This window comes from Chlamydotis macqueenii, chromosome 9, assembly GCF_036417535.1.
Source record: "Chlamydotis macqueenii isolate bChlMac1 chromosome 9, bChlMac1.mat, whole genome shotgun sequence".
Classification (NCBI taxonomy): domain Eukaryota; kingdom Metazoa; phylum Chordata; class Aves; order Otidiformes; family Otididae; genus Chlamydotis; species Chlamydotis macqueenii.
In genome coordinates this window covers 1,229,697-1,241,955 of record NC_141564.1, presented here as the reverse complement: position 1 = coordinate 1,241,955, position 12,259 = coordinate 1,229,697, and the positions used below count along the sequence as shown (strand labels likewise).

Sequence of the window (12,259 nt, the reverse complement as noted above, 5' to 3'; positions counted from 1 at the left end):
GTTGTCTGAGATTAGTTTAAACTAGATTTGCAACAGATAAGTGAGATCACTTTAAGATTCAAATGTTATCATTTCTATTCTTGTATGAAAATGCCGGTATTTTCAAAAGAGAAAGTCTAACCAGATTCTCTAGATTATGGAGGAAATGAAAACTTTTTAAAAAGCAATTTTATAAAAGCACCTAATTAAATATTAGTGGCTAATGTTAATTGACATGAAATGATTGATGAATAAATCATTGCATCTTGGCAGGACTGTCCATTGCAAAGAAATAGGTATTGTTTCTGGTTCAGAATCGTGCTACGCTTTTATATGTGAAAACAAATTGATATTTGACCAGCAAGCAATATTTTTGCTGCATGCATAAATTTAAAAATGTTTCAACATAGAAAAGTTTTAAGTCTGTGTCTCTTAATAAGTCCTAAGTAGTTTATTCCCAAATGCAAGACAGAAAATTGTTGATTTGTGCCTGCTGCTGTTTATACAGCAAATTTTGGTCCTCACAGCCTTCACAGAGTCCAGACTTCCCTGCCCTTCGGAGGCTGAACTTTCTGGCACCTGCTAGGGAGTATTATTATCTGCATTCTTGGCCACTGGCATGCTCTAATCACAGCTTCTGAAAACTCAGCAGAAGCAGCATCTTCCCATGTCAAAGGCTTTTCAGCTTGCTTGATGTATTCCTTCACTCCAAATACTCATAATTCCTGTGATTTTTTTCCCACTGCTCATTTAAATACTTCAGAAGAAAAATAAAAATTATCAATATGTTTTCTCAGGGAGCAAAATCTTTCTCATACCTCACTTCTGTTTTTTTTCCTCTCAGAAAAAAAAAAATATATTTTCTTACTCATTATTTCATTTTGTTGAACAGCCCCCGGAGCTGGTACTGTCTTGGTGCACGTGTACAACCCAATTCACTCTCCTGAGTGTGTCCTGTCTTTTGGTACCATCCGTGTACTTCTTGTGTGTCTTGAAATTAAATACTCGTCTAAAAATGTTCCCTGCAATTTGCTGTTTCAAATGACAGCAGTAAGAAAAATAGCCGGGTCAAGTTCGTCAGTACTGAATCTTAGTGGCATTGATCCTTTTGATGCTGACACCGTGTTAGCATGAGTTCAGAACGGGATAAAAGAGGGTTTCTGCTTGGGCAAGATTGCTCGGTAGCAAGTTAGCTGCACCTCGTGTTAGTACCATTTTTTAATTCGCGTTGTAATACGGTTGCAATATTGTACTAGCTCACCAGATAAGGTTAAGTGCTCTATGTTCTCAGGCATTACGCTTTGTATTTTTTCATCTTGTGCCGCTGGCGAAGGAGGGAAGATAACAAACTCAGTGACTGTAAGGCTTGAGAAGATCTTTTTTTCCACTCCCTTTCTCACTTACACTTATTGTCTGTGACTAGATGCAAGTGTTCACACTTCCCAATTAATTTCATTTTTTACAAATGTTAGAATTTGCACGCAGATACTTATAAGCTAGTCTTTTCTTCTTCATGCAATATTTTTTCCTAATTACATGCAAACTCTTCTGCTGTCACAAATACTACGTGGCTCTGAAAGGAAAAAAATGCAGCGTTCTAGCTCAGCCCTGAGCATCTCCAAGGCTGGTAAGGATGGGATGCAGGCTGACCTGCTTTCTTTAACTAGGAGTCAAAATGCTGGGGGGACAGAGCGTCACAGTGAGGTTTTCCCCTCTCTGCCAGCCTGTGGAAGTGCCCAGGTTCTTTGTCGCGCAAGGCAGCTGAGAAGGAAAGATGCGCACCTGAATATACAAAAGGGAGTTCACTGAGCGTGTTAGAAAAACAAGTCCTTTGTGAAGTGCTCGCTTTGATTTGGTTAATATGATCCCAGCTCGGAAGTCAATGGGGGCGTTACTTTGATAACTGGGCCCGATTGATGCTGGACTCTTCTGGTGCTGATTGCCTCTGAGTTGTAATTCAGCCGTCATCTCCATGGAGAATCAGGCCAGTGCCAGGGCACTGCAGAGCAATGCTTCTTCTGCCGGGGCAAGAGAGTTAGCATTAAGAGCAGAGTTCCCCTGATGTTTGTGCGTCAACATTTGTGGAGTTCTGCTGTCTTATTCCACGTGGAGGCTGGCTCTGACGGCCCAGAAATGCCTTTGTGTTTGCTGCGTGGTACAACTGAAAGAAGAGGTGATCTTGGTGAACACCCGTGAAAGCTGAACTGTTAACACTTGGTGTATAGCCTTGTTCGAACAAGGTAAATCCGCATTTAAGCAAAACTCTATAGTTACAAGTTATTTTGCTGACTGAATAACATCATGAAAACAAGCAAAGCAGGCAGGCAAACACTGGTTATTTTTTCATTGCTTTGCAATTCATCTAGGTATAACAGCATTTTATTTCAAGATGTGCGCTAGCAATCTCTTCTGCGATATCCAGAGCTGATTTGTCATAACATGCCTTTGAAACAAAATACTAGTGCAACTAGTATGGGATGTCCGGTCATCTGTTTTACTGTCACATTCTCACCCCGCGGCCCGACAAAGTAACACTAGAAGGCCCAGTGTGCTGGCATGGATTACAGGAACCTGGCAGAAAGGTGGAAAACAAAAAGATTTCTTTCTTCTTAACTGTTTACAGCCCCAGTCTCTTGTGCATGCACCGAAAAAGTTCCGTCTTGCTCCACCTAGTATATTTTTAGTTCTGTTTTTGCTGTTTGGGTTTTTTTAACTTAGCAGTTTTGTGGTAAGGTGCAAGTCTCACACGGGTTTTCTGTTTGGCCTGGTTCAGTGAAGGCTTTTTAACTAGGTCTTTGTGCCACATTTTTCCACAGGTCATTTTGGAGAAAGCTGCAAGAAAAAGTAATCTTTATTTTTCCTCCTTTTTTTTTTTTCCCTGTGAAATCACAAAGCCTTTCAAAAAAGGAGAAACCAAAGCATGTGCAATAAGCTTTCTCTGAACAAGCTACTGTTGCTTTCATTGCTATTTGTACCATTTAACAGAAGATGCACACCAGGAATTTTATGAATATACAAATATACAGGCCTGAGGAGACACCAGTTGTAGTAAATACCATTCCCACATTGAAGAAATACAAATTGTGCGATGTAATGCTAACCATATTATGGTAGGTAAGCAAAAATTCACCAGTTAAATGGTGTGGATTCTTTGTTATTAGATTGCTCTTTTACGATGACCCTCTGTTAGGAAGGAAGAGCACGGATGAATAAGCTGATTAAACACCCTTACAAGTTTGCCACACAAAACAAAATTCTGTGGCCTGAATTGCCTAATCTTTTTTTTTTTCCTTGTGGAAAGGAAGAATATTTATTTCTTTTGTCCCCGTGTCCTGTTCAAGGTCGGGAGAAGAATAGGGATGGGGTTTGTGGGTCTGCCTTGGGAGATTTTACCCGTCTGAATATCCCGTGAACAGTTTGGTCCGGTTTCTGACAGTCCTCTGCACAAGGACTTCCACTCTAGGGAGATTATTGGTAGAGTAGGATATTGGTCATTATAAATACAGGTATCAAAATTTTCTGCGTTTTAGCGGAAGACAGCAAACCATCACTCTCTCTGTTTAAAGAGGGAGTAATTCTGTATCTTCTCTTTCTAGACCAAAAGCAGTTAAAAAACCCCCAAACCCAAAGATTCGATTGAGAGCCTCAACTTACAGTTTTCCAAAACTGCATACAACGTGCCAGCTCTGCGTAGGTAGATACCGAGTCATTTTAGGCAGCTTCTACAACACAGGCCTTCGTGGTCATCGCTGCAGAGCTCACAAACAATTTCAGTTTGTGAAAACTCAGGGTGTTGGGATTCTTGTCTAAATGACAACATTTTACCTGTTATATCCTAATACGACGGTGATAACGTGCGGGCACAGTGAAGATGGCAGAGCCCTGCCGTTCTCGTACGGCTTAATTCTGTGAGTTGGAGAGAAGGGAGAAGCTCCATCTAACTAATTACATTGGATCTGCTTGGGTGAGATTGTGGTTGGTGCCATGGAAGTTGAGTGTGGAACTACGAGCGGGATGCCAGAACGGCGTGCTTCCAGTAGAACAGCATGAACAGCTGTGTTAGGGTAGGTCCTTCGACCTTTCGTACAGACGGGCTGGTTCACGGCCAAAAAGATAGGCTATACATTAAATATATTACAAAAAAGAATTGCAGGGTGTTTTGCGGGTTTTGTTTTGGTTTTTTTGGTGTTTGGTTGTTGTTTTTTTTTTTTTTTTACCCTAATTACATAATTTATTCCATTTAAGCATAGGCAAGAGATACCAAAAGTTCTATGAAAATTTTGTTTCCATCTGTTTTATACTGTTTTACTTAAGGTTTATGTTACTGGGTTTTTGTTGTGATAAATATGAATAGTTTTAATGAAGAGATTGGGCTAACACTACAAAGTTGTTAGTGTACAAAACTCTTTCTGAACAGGTTTTTGCTTTTAAAACTAAGGGAAAGTTTTCAAAACGGTTTTGAACTCTAAGGTGAAAAAGGATTTTAGAATCATAGAAGATGGTTTGGGTGGGAAGGGACATTCAAAGCCCACCCAGTCCAACCCCCCTGCAAGGAGCAGGGACATCTCCAACCAGATCAGGTTGCTCACAGCCCCGGCCAATCTGGCCTGGAATGTTTCCAGGGATGGGGCATCCACCGCCTCTCTGGGCAACCTGGGCCACTGCTCCACCACCCTCAGTGAAAAATATTTTTCCTTATGTCCAGTCTGAATCTGCCTCCCTCTAGTCTACAACCATCACCCCTCATCCTGTCACACCAGGCCCTGCTGAAGAGTCTCTCCCCACCTTTCCTGCAGCCCCCTTTAGGCACTGGAAGGCCGCTTTAAGGTCTCCTCGGAGCCTCCTCTTCTCCAGGCTCCAGGAATACACACATTCTCTTGGCATAATAAAAAAGTTGTTTGGATGTTCATCCACAGCAGCTTCTTCTGTTTCTCCATACCAGTCATTTACCATAGTTGGTTTGCAAGTACCATTATAAATATCTTTATATTACATAATGGAACAAATCCCTTCCAAAATAACTCCTGACAGTTTAAAATTAAGGATAGAAAGCGAGGAAATTCTTACCAAGTTCGGATAGACACGTGTTGTGTGTTCACATTGTGTGATCACAAATCAGGTTAGACACAAAATCCTGCTTCTGTGAAGTGTTATAAAGGTTTTTTCCTGTGCTTAGGACTTCTCTTCTGCACCTCACACTGGAAGCAGCACGTAACCGGTAACACAAGGCCTGTGTCGCCAAGCAGGGAGATTGATTCCCCGAGCAGGGTTCCCATTACAAGTGTTTAATGGAGCTTGTTCAACAACTGCGCTGTCTGTAGCGTAACAGTTCTCTGGCACTGTGTCCCTGGAGATCCGCTCTCCCCGCGTTAGACATTGCTGACCAGGTTGTTGATCAGTTAAAGTTACAGGTGTATTTCTTTACAGTGGAGATTCCAAATGAAATGGTTGTTGTCACGCGGTGGGTATTCAGCTGGTAGGCAAAACGTGGTGAATCCTGATAGCGTACACGACTGCGAACAGGAGTCTTCTAAGGTAGGAATGTCTGGCTGCCTTCCAGTTCACAAGTGACTACACAATGTTTCAGGGTTTGGGAACCGACATATTTTCCTTCATCTCATCATCTCCTATTTCTGCTCTATGTTGTCTATACTTACTGAAGGCTTAATAATTTGGTTTTGTTGTACTGGTCCAGCGGTCGCTAAGAAAACACGAAGTTCTTCGTGGTCTTTGATAATTTTAATGAATTCATGTTTGATGCTTAGAATGCATGAAAAACTTTTAGTATACAGATTGTAATTGTGAGACTGGCATTTTGTTTTGATAGCAATGTTTTGGAGTGAGGAGACTTCCTTCTCCAGGACCTTGTCCGCTGCGTGGTGATTTGCAGTTGTACAACATGAGGAATGTGCTGCCAGGGTCACGTATCCACTAACGGTGTCTGGATAGAATTCCTGGCTGTGCCAGCCGAGGTAAGGATCCTCACGCAGGTGCGGCAGACTCCGAAAAAAAGATTTTCCTTAGAGAGCCTTTTCCACGCTGGGCACTTACTGTGATCATAATGCTTGACGCCCACTTTCATTAGATGTAATAGAAAACATGTCGTAGAGAACACGAGAGAAACGGGCCCTTTGTAGTGTTAAGCGCTGTATTAACATCAACTATTTAAGCAATATTATTCGGTGCGCTCGGATATGGTTTATAGACGCAGCTGGAATGTGTAAAGTGATGGCTCTGCACTGAGACAGCTCAGGAAGAATTCAGAAATCTCCGTGTGTCAGCAGCCCTGGAAATTCGTAATCAAGGCTCTTAAAGGAGCTGGCTCACTGATAGGTAATTTTTAATAAGTATTGCAATTTAAGAGAAATTACAGAAAACTGGAAATTAGCTGATAATTTGCTTCCACTTAGAAAGGACCACTGTGATGACCTGCCTATTTGTAGGCTGCTCAGGATACCATGAATGAGCAGAAAGATGGAAAAGAAAAAAAAAAGCAGCTTCACAGAAAAATAGATCTTATGCAGTAAGTCTTATTCCGTGGTTTGATGGAGTTCTAATTTAGTGATCCTTGAGGGGGGAAGGTGAAGACCTAACGGCAGGATAGGTGAGATGCTAATGAAAATCAAGTTTAAATGGAAAATCAGGCTTGCATTTTTAAAAATGAGCCTGGTCAGCCATTAGAACCACCGATGTAGGAAAGTGACAGTTTCACCACCAACTTGAGAGAAGACACCTGGGCTCTTTTCACTGTCCAGAGTAATTAATGGATATCGCTTGCACTGCTTTTAATTAATCTTAAAATTCCTCATGTTGTGCAGTCATCTTTCATTTCTGTTAACCAGGATTTACCTCTGGAATCGGTGGAGTTCACCCATTAAACTAAAGACCAATCAGACCGAAAGTGTAACATTAATTTCACCTCAGCTTTCATCTGGATGTCCTTATTATTTGTCCTGTGTGGTCTTGATGTGGTCTCCATCTGAAACATAAAGAATGTGGTGCCTGTTGCCTACAGTGACACACTTTGCTGCCTCTCTGTCCCGGGTGCAGTATTTTTAATACAAATATGTATTAGCTGACCTGCCCTGATCTTCTCTGACTGTTGTGTCATCATATATGTCATTCCACAAAGAGATCAATGGAGAAATACTGGCTCATCACCCTCACTGGCTCATTTTGTCTGTCCACCATCTTCGTGCCGTTAAACCATTCCCGGTATGACTGTGTTGCCCCGCAATGTGAGTGATGGGACTCAAAGCCTGTGCTGTTGATGGAAATGCCCATAATTGTTCGCTTTTTTCCTTACATTAACGCTTCGTGACATCCTTTGACATATTCAGGTTGGATAACATCCCTAAGTGTCGATCTGCTGGAGGGCAGGAAGGCTCTGCAGAGGGATCGGGACAGGCCGGTTGATGGGCTGAGGTGAACTGTATGAGGTTCAGCAAGGCCAAGAGCCAGGTCCTGCGCTTGGGTCACAACAACCCCACACAACACTGCAGGCTTGGGGAAGAGGGGCTGGAAATCTGCCTGGGGGAAAAGGACCTGAGGCTGCTGGCCGACAGCCGGCTGAACATGAGCCAGCAGTGTGCCCAGGTGGCCATGAAGGCCAACAGCATCCTGGCTTGTGTCAGGAGCAGTGTGGCCAGCAGGAGCAGGGCAGTGATCGTGCTCCTGCACTGGGCACTGGTGAGGCCGCACCTCAAATACCGTGTGCAGTTTTGGGCCCCTCAGTACAAGAAGGACGTTGAGTTGCTGGAGCGCGTCCAGAGAAGGGCAACGAGGCTGGTGAGGGGTCTGGAGCAGAAGTCTGATGAGGAGTGGCTGAGGGAACTGGGGTTGTTCAGTCTGGAGAAGAGGAGGCTGAGGGGAGACCTCATTGCTCTCTACAACTCCCTGAAAGGAGGCTGTAGGGAGGTGGGTGTTGGTCTCTTCTCCCAAGTAACTAGTGATAGGACGAGAGGAAATGGCCTCAAGTTGCATCAGGGGAGGTTTAGGTTGGGTATCAGGAAACACTTCTTCACTGAAAGAGTGGTCGGGCACGGGAACAGGCTGCCCAGGGCAGTGGTGGAGTCACCATCCCTGGAGGTGTTCAAAGAACGTGTAGAAGAGGCACTGCAGGACATGGTTTAGTGGACATGGTGGTGTTGGGTTGACGGTTGAACTTGACGATCTTGGAGGTCTCTTCCAACCTTAAAGATTCTGTGATTCTAAATACATTCTCTGACATCCTTCATAGATCTGTTGGCAAAGTGCCGTGAGCCATGTAAGATTTGCTCTGAGACTCCAAATTACGTTGCCACGACTGCAGTGGTAGGAGTAGCAGTGCCACGCTGAGTCTACGTTAAGCTCTGCATAGGTGACCGTGTAACCGGTAGTACGTGAGTTCTTCCTTCTGTCTTTGTCATTTCTTTGAGGGATTCAGTGAAGGAGAGGACCGGGACGCTTTTTAAACAGAAGCCTAAGTTGGCCTCTGAATTGGGGGCAGGAAGGGGCAGAAGCCCCATAGAATCCAAGCCCGTGGTGCAGGAGGGGCAGTTCCATGTTATAGGTAAGGTTGCACCCCCTGAACAAAACATTAACCGCTGCAGAAAATGTGCTTCAGCATGTGCAACGGAAACTGTTTACTGCTGCTAGCACTCAAAACGCTTTTGAAAGGAGCTCCTCTATAAATTACTCCAAGAAATTGTTGGGTGTTTAAAAAATTTTGGTTCATTGGTGAATTAATTTGATTTGTTCTTCATATAATGATCTGACTCTATCCTTTGGCCTAGGTTTTTAGATCAAAAATCTAGTGCCATCTACCATATCTACGCATTTGAAATAAATGGAGGTGGTTATTCCAGAAATCGCAAAAGTGAAAAACATGCCGTAAACCTGTGGCTTTGCTAATGCATTTACTGGTGTAGCTGTTATTGTGAGGATTTTGAATAAGCCATTCATAACTAATATTCAATTTCATTATCTTATAATCCAGCAATTTGCTATTGTTTTGTTACGGTCCTTTGCTAAACGAGCTGCAGGCATCTTGCAGGGACGTGGAAACATCCGGTAGTGTAAGTGAGCAATGATTTTTTGGTTCAAAGCTCATTTACAGAAGGCAGAATCTAATCTTACGTAAAAATCATATGCCAAAACATTTAGTGTTATCCAGCTAACTGAGTGTGTAATGTAAAACCATCTTTGGTCTTTGCAGTTTAGTTTGAAGTGATTTGCGTACACAAAAAGGTCTGAATTGACCCGGAAGCATACTAATGGCAAATTAAACACATCTTAAGCATTCTGACTTCCTAAAGAGCGAAGGCTCTTTTTCTTTAAATAGTTTAATCACCTTGTTTAGTTTTGTAGCATCGTAAGTTCCTACCTGTTCATGAATTTAACTTCACATTGAATTATCTGCGATTGCAAGTTAAAAAGTTTCTTCTGTATGTGTACATACCAAGTCTCCTGCAGATGAGACCTGTTGTAGAAGAGTCGTTTCATTTGGTGATTTCTCCCCATGTCCTGAAAACTGTGCTTCGCGTACAAATACTGCAAAGAACGTGCTTCTAGCTTTACTTTTACAGGTAGGAATAAGGTGCAACTCCGTGAAGGTCTGTAGAATTATGATGGGACTAGGAAGATTAGAAGCTGTGGCTGTTTCTCGGGCAAGCTCTCTATGCTCCTGATTATACTGAAAAAATTCAGAGAGTCTGGAACGCTGCAAGCGTTTTTTCCTTGGTAAGCAGCACCTTTCCTGGACTTAGATGTGCCTCTACTAAATCTGTAAGTGAAATCTTTGCTTCACCAGTTGAGATTGCCGAGTAAATGGGTCTCTTAGGTCTTATAGTTTACAATTTCCATATGCAAGCCTTAAGAATGTGGTGGCTTGAGTCACTCACCAGCCCCGCAGAGCAGTGACGTGCAGTACCTGCAGTTTAAGACTACTTTTGTGGTGTGCTGTGTGTGCGTCTCTCTTTGGGATGCTGGACATTGAACAGTTACGGCTTTCCAACTGCTTAGCAGTCAGGTACCAATAACCCGTGTCGCCCATTTAGAGGAGAATACTTTGGGATAGAAGGGACTGTTACTGAATAGGGAACAAGCAAATTGGTTCTCTTCTAGACTATTCCATATTTATTTTGAGATATACGTCACTTTATCCTCTGGTATTTGTGCTTAAAGGCTTCAGATATCTCTCATATAACTTAAGTGGTGAATTTAGATTATTCGGTGCCAAACTGACTGACGTCACTGAGAAGAAATCAGGATACTGTTTGTTGTTAAACCTGCACTAGTGTTTATTCTTGTGTCTCTGGTGATAGAATCACATTGATTAAAATAACGGTAAAGGTAGACTAGTCACATGGTTTCTGTTTTACATGACACCTTTCTTTTCCAGATTTCTGATGCAGTACCACTTGAATTCGAGCTCTCAGATCAGGGGAAGAAAGAGTCTTCTTTAAATATGCCAACGAATTAAGATTTTAATGTTTGCAACTCTCTCTTGAAACATCAAATAATCACCTGTTGATTTGTTTATAGGCCACAGGCAGACACAGTCATTCCTTGGGGGATTTGCTTTTCATGGCCAACTGATTCTAATTGCTGGTTTATTTTGTAAATGCATGGTTAAATAGCTGTGCACATGAGGCACAGCCCATCTGTCCATTTTTAAATTAATAGATGGTGTAATCTCACCTGACTTCAGCCACCTATCCATAGAGGACAGCAGGCACTCGTGGCGTCTTTCCTCCATCCTAAAAGAGGCACCTAACAAGACTGGATGAGTTTTTCCAAAGTAGATGTCAAGTTTCCTTCTGTAGTCAGTGGAAAGAGACGAACACCGTGAACTGTGTGAGAAATGAAGGCAGGCAGCTGATACCGCGTACCTCGGTTCTGGATGATAAAGAGAGAATAAATTGGTCCTAGCTTGTGGGAAGAAAAGCTGCTTTTCAGTTCTGTAAAATGTTTTATCTGGACAGATTGCTCCAGGAAAATTTAAATTTAATGGCCATCTGACATTATAATTTGAAAATGTAACTGAGAACATTTTTTTCTTCTCTTTTGTTTTCTGTTTTTGAGAGCCCCACTGGAAAAGTTACAAATTTGGAACAGTGCTGCTGTTGTATTATGACCAGCTGTAGGGGTTAATTAATTCTGTCTTCAAGATCTAAATAGAAATTTTGTATCATACCATCTTAAAGGCTTTAATCCTGTAAGAAAAATGCAGTTCTTCCTTCTTTCCTGAATTTTATGCCACTTAGAATAATATCTTCACACTTAAGTGTGAACAAGAAAAGACAGAGTCTCTTTTCCTACTCCATGAATCATTGGATTTTCCCAAGTCGTCGTTGCTCCCCCGTAGCCAGGCCGTACTCTGGCGGTGAAGCCGCAGACTCAACGCTCAGCCCTCCAAGCAGGAGTTTGAACTCCAGGCTCAGCTGAAGACACAGCCAGGACGGTCGCAGCTAGAGCCCGGGAGCGGGGACATCCCGGTGTGTGCCTGCGCGCTGTCGCACAGCCTGGCTCAGGAAACCTCCAGAATTCAGAAACCACAAAGTTGAGGCTCCTTTGCAACTGTTCTAGGTACCGTGAGCCAGGGTCAGGAGGTAAAGGCAGCTACAGAAAGTCTGAAAATTATTGGTTAATAGATGAAAATAAGAAGAATATCGTTGTAATCTAAAACAATATCAGTATATGTATCTATTTCTATAGTAAGTTTTTTAAAGAATCATCGCTGTTCAGTGCTATGAGCCCAAACTCTTGAGTTTCAGGCTTTGTACTGATATTATAGCCCTAGTGTTAAGCACAGCTTCTTGGCCTTTACCTCAACTATAAAAAAAAAACAAAAAACCTTACCTGTTTCAAAAGACAGTACAGGGGAATAATGATCTCTTTTCCACTGCTGAGAATTGCTGCTCTTCACAAACACTTATTTTTAATTTGTATTGTCTGTGAAACAATTACCTTCCTAAAACCACTGAGCTCTCACCTACTCCTCACCAAACACCACAATGAGGAAAATAATTTTGTAATAAAGTTTGTCTTGTTTTTCAGAGCTGTGTGTGCAAAGGTAAAAGTCCCTGCTTCTGCGATAGCATGAAAGGTAATAAGGTAAGAAGAAACATGTATTTCCTTTTCTAAGATTAATTTACACCTGGAAATTGTTAATAGGTTAGTTGGGTTGATACAGTGAGTGAATTTATTGTGTGACAGTATTCTGTCAACAGAGCCTGCAGAGAACTGTGAAAGGAATACATTGCCTTACAAAAATCAGTTAAAATAACTCTGGACACAC

At 42.2% G+C, this 12,259-nt stretch overlaps 1 protein-coding gene across 1 annotated transcript in view; it reads left to right on the top strand.

The window, feature by feature from the left end:
• The first annotated feature begins 2,899 nt into the window (after nucleotides 1-2,899).
• The window catches only part of COL4A3 (collagen type IV alpha 3 chain), a 61,466-nt gene continuing 52,106 nt past the window's right edge, over nucleotides 2,900-12,259 (top strand). Inside the window, exons 1-3 of the mRNA XM_086754834.1 lie at nucleotides 2,900-2,950; nucleotides 11,327-11,352; nucleotides 12,021-12,075. Coding sequence (XP_086610960.1) covers nucleotides 2,900-2,950; nucleotides 11,327-11,352; nucleotides 12,021-12,075 — 132 coding nt within the window. The remainder of the gene's footprint in view (nucleotides 2,951-11,326; nucleotides 11,353-12,020; nucleotides 12,076-12,259) is intronic.